The following is a 7425-nucleotide window of genomic DNA, read 5'->3' as shown; positions in this document are numbered from 1 at the left end:
ATTCATAACACTCGCATATAATCTTTAAGCGCGATTACAATATCAGTCATATGTATGCCAGTCTTGCAACTACCAGGTCCCTTTGCGCACAGCAGACAAGAACATATCCACATTTAAGCCCTACATAGCACACAAGTAAAAAAGGTTTTCACATTTGAAATACTCCTCCAGTAAACTAAATTATGGATAACAATACAATTTGGCAAAAAATGTTTAGTCCTTCAAATGTCTAAATAGTTATTGTATGTTCACACAAAATAAAATGTTATATATCATGCTGAGCATGTTGAGAATGTAAAGGTTCATCTTTCCACTTCCCAAGTTAATCACTGTGATTCACTGTTGGTAACTGTATATCTTTCACTCAAATATGCTGCTTTTTTCCCCTGAATATTAATTTCAATACACAAGGATTTGTTTAAACACATGAATAGCTTGTTTGCCAATCTTTTTCAGAAATAAGTTCTTGAATGTTATTTTAAAGAAATCTGAGTAGGAGGAGTTCTGATCAGGTTTAGCTGTGAGATACAGTAATGTAGGTGAATCAAAATTACACAGGCTTCTGTTGCTCAACTGTCTCCTGTTTATTCTGCCAACATGTTGATCTATATAATCATACTTTTATCTGTTGAAGGTAGGAAAATGCTGCATTACCTTTTCAAATGTTCTGGAATGTAATTTTTTTATTTTATATTTTATTTTATTTTTTTGTGCAGAATAAATGTGGCTGTCCTACTACACAAGTAACAGAGCCTCAGAGATTATACAAGCAACAGATTTGTATCCCCTAGGTAACAAAGGCAATATCATCACCCCAAAAAAGACACTGAATTTGATATTGAGGGGGACAGTGTTAAGCTCTCTTGTAACTACAGCGGTTCTGTTCTTGGTCTTCACTGGTATCGTCAGTATGCGGGTTCATCACCACAGTTCCTCATACTAGATGCATGTGGAGCAACTACCACAGCTGATCCTACCATTGATGTAATATCCTTTCAGAAACGGAAAGTGTTTCTCAGTTTGTAGAAGCTTTGAATGTTTGAACGTGCAACAGTGACACTGAGCTATAAATATTACACAAGTGATTTATGTGCTTTTATACAAAATGGACACAATGACATAAATTATGATTTGTGAACAATCCCAGATTTGAGCTCAGTTACTCTGAAAATTCAGAATTTGCATGTGCTTGACTGCTGTGTACAACTGAACTCTGAGGCCTACTGAATAATGCACAATCCTTATACTGAAACAAGCAGTTTACCATTTTCATTTTAAATGGTCATGTCTGCTGTTGAAAAGGGTAACTAAGGGAAAACAAGATTAGTTCAAAATACTAATTCTTAAACATGGCCCACCATTGCAATATAAAGCATGGAGTGTTTACCCAATTTTACTAACCACACCCACAATTTGAGTACACATAAGATCTTCACTCAGTGCATTCATTTATCCACCAGCTACTCACACAATTTCATTCATTTTATAAAGCACAATCAGCATGATTCATTAGTTGCTATAAAAAAAAAAAAAAAACAAAAAAAAAAAAAACTGGCAATTTAATAGTACTAGAAATAACATTGTGATCTTAAAAGATTTAAAGTCTTAAAGTCACTTCTTCTGGACACTTTACATGGAGAAGAGACACATTTTACTCATGATTATCATCAGAGTTTCAGGTAAATTTACTTATATCGTATCTAACTAATTGTTTATCTGACAGCAATTTAATTGAAGATTTATCTTAATTTTAATTGAAAATATCTTTATTAGATCATGATATATTAAAATATGATGAATTACATTTCAGGTGGATTTGCTGATAAAATTGGACCAAAAGAAGGAGATACTAATATAATCAGGAGTGAAGGAGAGTCTGTGACACTGAGTTGCTCATATGACACAAGCAGCAATTATGTTTATCTTTACTGGTTCAGACAGTATCCTAACAGAGAACCTCAGTATTTACTGTATAAAGGTGCTCGATCATGGAGCAGTTACAACGATATACCAGACGGGTTTCAGTCAACTGCATCGCAAACATCCACTGAGCTCACTATTTTAAAAGCAGCTCTGTCAGATTCAGCTCTCTATTACTGTGCACTTAGAGTTGGAGCCCAGTGATACAAAGTGCCAGAGAGGCTTTACAAAAACTCACACTAAATGTTTTGCTTTGAACATTATTTGATCAAACCACATACATTTTTTTGTAAAACACAAAGTCTCAGTAAAGTAAGAGAATGTGGTAACACCTGTGAATAATGGGGATTGGGAGGTTGCATGGGGGTGTGATTATTATTCGGCATTTATTGTCTCATGCTTCTGATGTTATATCATGTTATATTACAGATGTCATTTAAAGTTATCTGAAATCAATTAAACTATCAGAAACAACAGAAACGCACACATTCTATAAGCAATATGTCTGCTGGATGTTAATTATAAAGAAATGTCATTCTTTTGGCCTTAAAATGCAAAACTGTGAACATAAAGCACTACTGATCAGTCCAATGACTTTCAAACATTGTCTACAGTATGTGTTTACTATAACAACAAGCCATCTCCGCCAAACAGCATTTATTCCTCGTGCCCATCTACATTCATCCTCTTAAAAAGCAGTCTTACATTGTTCTTTGTAATGTGCCCTATACAAGGCATATTTTAATGTACAATAAACATACAAGGCATACTTCATTCCCTCTTGTACACTAGGACAATTACCGGACAGCAAAATTAACCTGAACCTTAATAACAGGAAAGTCTACAAAACCACCAAAGAAACAAAATGTAATGTGGGCTAACATGACTCTGAACTGCACTTTTGTGCTGGTGTCCACATTAAAAGGTAAGGATAGGTAAATGTTTGTTGAATTCTGCCATTTAATTCAGAATCAATATAATGGCATGAACGGAGGAGGACCTTAACACAGACACTATACAGCACAGAGCTGGTAAAGATCAACATTACACAGTCCTATGTTGAGCAGCTCTGTATTTAGCTTGGGCCTGCCAGTTTAGTGAGTGAACATGTTGATTCGTATTATTATACTCCTGTCATCAACTCAAAGGTATGATGTTGCAGTATTAAGGAATGTATGTAATTATGGATATGTTTTTTTTTTTCATTGCATTCCCTTAATGTCACACATTTTGTATATTTTATTTAAGTGAATATATCAGATAATGCAAGTCAGTTCAGATATCAGTGTGAGGTTGTAATGTTCTCTCAAGACTGCAGCAGAAGTGTTTGATTACTATTTAATGACACAGTTATGTGCAGGTTCCAGAGCCACTGAAGCCACCACCCCATAACAGAATTTGCACTTGATGTTGACAGTGTTACACTCTCTTGTAAACACAGCAGTTCTGTTTCTGGTCTTCACTTCAATATTCAGGTTAACCACTACAGTTCATCATACTGGAAGATTCAAGGGCAACTATTCCTGCTTAATCCACCAGTTCCTGCTGCTACCATCAATCACTAGAAAGAAACCAATAGTGTGGATCTGGAGATCTCCTCTGCTGCTGTCCCAGACTCTGCTCTGCATTACTGTGCACTGCAGCCCACAGTAACAGGACAATCATTGACACTGTACAAAAACCTTTTTGAAAGAAAAAGAAAAAAAAAAAATTCTTATTTTACATAAACCTATACCCTCAATAGAAATGCACAAGACACAACTGGACTCAGCAACTCAGCTACAAAAAAGGACAATCTGCGTCTGATAGCCTACTAATAGCATTATCAAGTTTCAGGCCTATTGATAGTGTAATACCTTACTACATTGTTAGTTTATACCTTGATGGTTGTGCTGGCTGTATTGGTACAGAAAGTATCAAAAAATTAATCTTTATAAAAAAATAAAAAAAATTATATAACAAAAAAAAAAAAGATTGCATAAAATGTACCCCCTCCTTTTTTCTTTATCCTTATTTGTATTCACAGTAACATTTGGTAGAAATGGAATGAGGTGGTATTTTTCAGGTGAATATAATCACACCAGTCCAATTTAAGGACAATGACTAAAACTATAAATGAATATTACAAATAAATGATAAACACATTTCTTGATTCCTACAGGGGGTAGTTTGATTAAACAGTATATTGGCCTTTGCCTAAATGTATAAAAGTTGAATATAATACAAATAATTTAATGGTACATATTTTCATCATTAACACATGCCTTTGATGACCCAAGAGATGCTTTAGAAATTCTGGATTTCAGCTTTAAGGGGAGGTGCTAGCTTGAGACGTCCTCTGCTGGTCAATACATGAATGTTGACTTCAGAACAGTTTGTGCTGCAGATGAACTAGTACTTCATTCAGGAAAAAAATGATGCTTTGTTATTTGGTTTTGCTCTGTTCTCTTGCATGTAAGTATTTACTGTATTTCAAATTAAAACACTCAAATTTTTGTTTATTTGCATATTTATTGATTTCCTTCATGAGATTAATAATTGTCTTTTTTATTTTTTTTTTTTATTTTTTTTTATTTTTTTTGCAGGTGTTAGCTTTGAGAATGTCATCACAACAGTTCAAACTGAGCTATATGGGACAGAAGGCAAAAATATAACTCTGTCCTGTAACTATTCCTCTGCAGTTAGTTTACCGTGGTATTGTCAATATCCTGGCTCATTGTAGGAAAATGATTAAATGACTTTTGTATAGTTATCAAGAAGAAATGTTATCAATGTATGATGGTTTATGTTGGGTGCTGTAGTGGGAGGTGCATTTTTAGGTGTAATAAGCAATTCCTATAGGTGTGTATACTGCTTTAATACAGCTGTTTCACGTTACTGATCTATGAGGAAATGTATTTAGCTGTGCTGATTAATTATGGAGAAAATATTAAACTTGTGCATAATGTGATTATTAGAAGAAATGTATTGGAATATTTGACAGAGTTCAACAGATTGCAAAGCTCTATTACTCCGTTGAATTAAAAGAGATGAACAATACATTAAAGTTATAATTTTATTTGTCGCCTACTTCTGGAAAATATATCCCAAAATGTGGGGCTACTCTTTTCCAAACCAAAAGAAAATCTGATCCTTTCTTTCTCTTTAAATAGTTAACGCTGGCTGTTACGTATATGGGTTGATGCATGTTTTTCTCAAGCGTTTATTTGAGGATGTGAAGCAAGTCTTTTCATTTTCTGGAGTCTTTGACCAATGATTTTAGACACAGAACTTCAGAAACAACAATATTAAAAGTTCTCACAGACATCACAGAGGCTTTTTACCAGCATGCCAGTTCACAGTGGGCCACCTTAACCTGGGTTATTTTTAGGCCATTTTACTGAAGATAAAAACACTGTGATCTTTATTGTTGCATGCTTTCCTGGAAAAAGTCAGAAAAACAGTCCTGAAAAAATACTGATATGCTCATTTTGGATGGGATTAAAATCAATGAGCAGCTCTGGTAATCATTACATTGCCCCACATAAAATGAATACCGTATGTCCATAACGTCGCCTTGTAATATAACATAGGCCAGTGGTTCCCGAACCTGTTCCTGGAGGCCCCTCAACACTAGACATTTTGGATATCTCCCCAATCAAACACAACTGATTCAACTCATTAGCTCGTTAGCAGAGACTCCACGACCTGAATTGGGTGTGTCAGATAATGGAGATATACAAAATGTGCAGTGTTGGGGGGCCTCCAGGAGCAGGGTTGGGAACCACTGACATAGGCTACTATATTACTGTAACAATCACTGTTAATGAATGAGTGCAGTTGTTCTAGCAGTTGTCCTACTTTTCTGAGATTTATTCTTGGCCATACAACATGTAAGAGGCAACAAGAAGCTAACGAACAATTCAACCCGATCTCATGAAAATTCATACATAATTTATGAGTTGGCTATTTCGTATGATCTTGCACAAACTCATACGACTTCATCATGTGCAAATTCCCGGATGTGTAATACGGAAGTAAGTGCGGGTTCCGCGCACAAGATGTTAAGGACATGCTTATTAATATTATGCCCTTACCCAAACCCCTTATCTAAACTTAACCAATCAGCAGAGTGTGTAAACATGATAGGAAGCTGTTGTTTGACAGAAGCAAGTAACTGTCACGTAATAGATGTAAACGATGTCCAGCGACGTCATTGGCTGTAGTGAAAATCATAGGAATTCAAACGAGTGCAGTCAAACGATATCATACGAATTAGCCAAATTTAGTAAAGTAGTACGAATCCTGACTGTGAGAGTGTGTTGGAACCCCCCGGAAGGGCGGCTTTCCCATTATCATCCAACATGAAAGCACAATCGAACTTATATTATCAGTGCATTCATAACACTCGCATATAATCTTTAAGCACGATTACAATATCAGTCATATGCATGCCAGTCTTGCAACTACCAGGTCCCTTTGCGCACAGCAGACAAGAACATATCCACATTTAAGCCCTACATAGCACACAAGTAAAAAAGGTTTTCACATCTGAAATACACCTCCAGTAAACTAAATTATGGATAACAATACAATTTGCAAAAATGTTTAGTCCTTCAAATGTCTAAATAGTTATTGTATGTTCACACAAAATAAAATGTTATATATCATGCTGAGCATGTTGAGAATGTAAAGGTTCATCTTTCCACTTCCCAAGTTAATCACTGTGATTCACTGTTGGTAACTGTATATCTTTCACTCAAATATGCTGCTTTTTTCCCCTGAATATTAATTTCAATACACAAGGATTTGTTTAAACACATGAATAGCTTGTTTGCCAATCTTTTTCAGAAATAAGTTCTTGAATGTTGTTTTAAAAAAATCTGAGTAGGAGGAGTTCTGATCAGGTTTAGCTGTGAGATACAGTACTGTAGGTGAATCAAAATTACACAGGCTTCTGTTGCTCAACTGTCTCCTGTTTATTCTGCCAACATGTTTATCTATATAATCATACTTTTATCTGTTGAAGGTAGGAAAATGCTGCATTACCTTTTCAAATGTTCTGGAATGTTAAATTACAATTGTTTTTTTTGTTTGTTTTTTGTGCAGAATAAATGCGGCTTTTCCTACTACACAAGTAACAGAGCCTCAAAGATTATACAAGTGACTGCTTTTTTCCCCCTAGGTAACAAAGGCAATATCATCACCCCAAACAAAGACACCGAATTTGCTACTGAGGGGGACAGTGTTAAGCTCTCTTGTAACTACAGCGGTTCTGTTCTTGGTCTTCACTGGTATCGCCAGTATGCGGGTTCATCACCACAGTTCCTCATACTAGATTCATATGGAGCAACTACCACAGCTGATCCTCCAGTTCCTGGAATCTCAATCAATCACAGAAAAGATGACAACAGTGTTGATCTGAAGATTCTCTCTTCTGCTGTAACTGACTCTGCTCTGTACTACTGTGCTCTGGAGCCCACAATGAAAAGAAATCAACTGCACATTGTACAAAAAGCTGTTTAA

General features: G+C 35.5%; 1 gene segment (V, D, J or C); it reads left to right on the top strand.

The window, feature by feature from the left end:
• The first annotated feature begins 574 nt into the window (after positions 1 to 574).
• On the top strand, positions 575 to 7425 carry LOC127441182 (T-cell receptor alpha chain V region RL-5-like). The segment is given in 2 exon segments: positions 575 to 634; positions 7085 to 7425. Coding segments are annotated over 2 exon segments (378 nt in total).

Source organism: Myxocyprinus asiaticus, chromosome 5 (genome assembly GCF_019703515.2).
Source record: "Myxocyprinus asiaticus isolate MX2 ecotype Aquarium Trade chromosome 5, UBuf_Myxa_2, whole genome shotgun sequence".
In the NCBI taxonomy this organism is placed as follows: Eukaryota; Metazoa; Chordata; class Actinopteri; order Cypriniformes; family Catostomidae; genus Myxocyprinus; species Myxocyprinus asiaticus.
The sequence above is the reverse complement of the archived record's forward strand: the minus strand, read 5'-3'. Positions and strand labels throughout refer to the sequence as shown.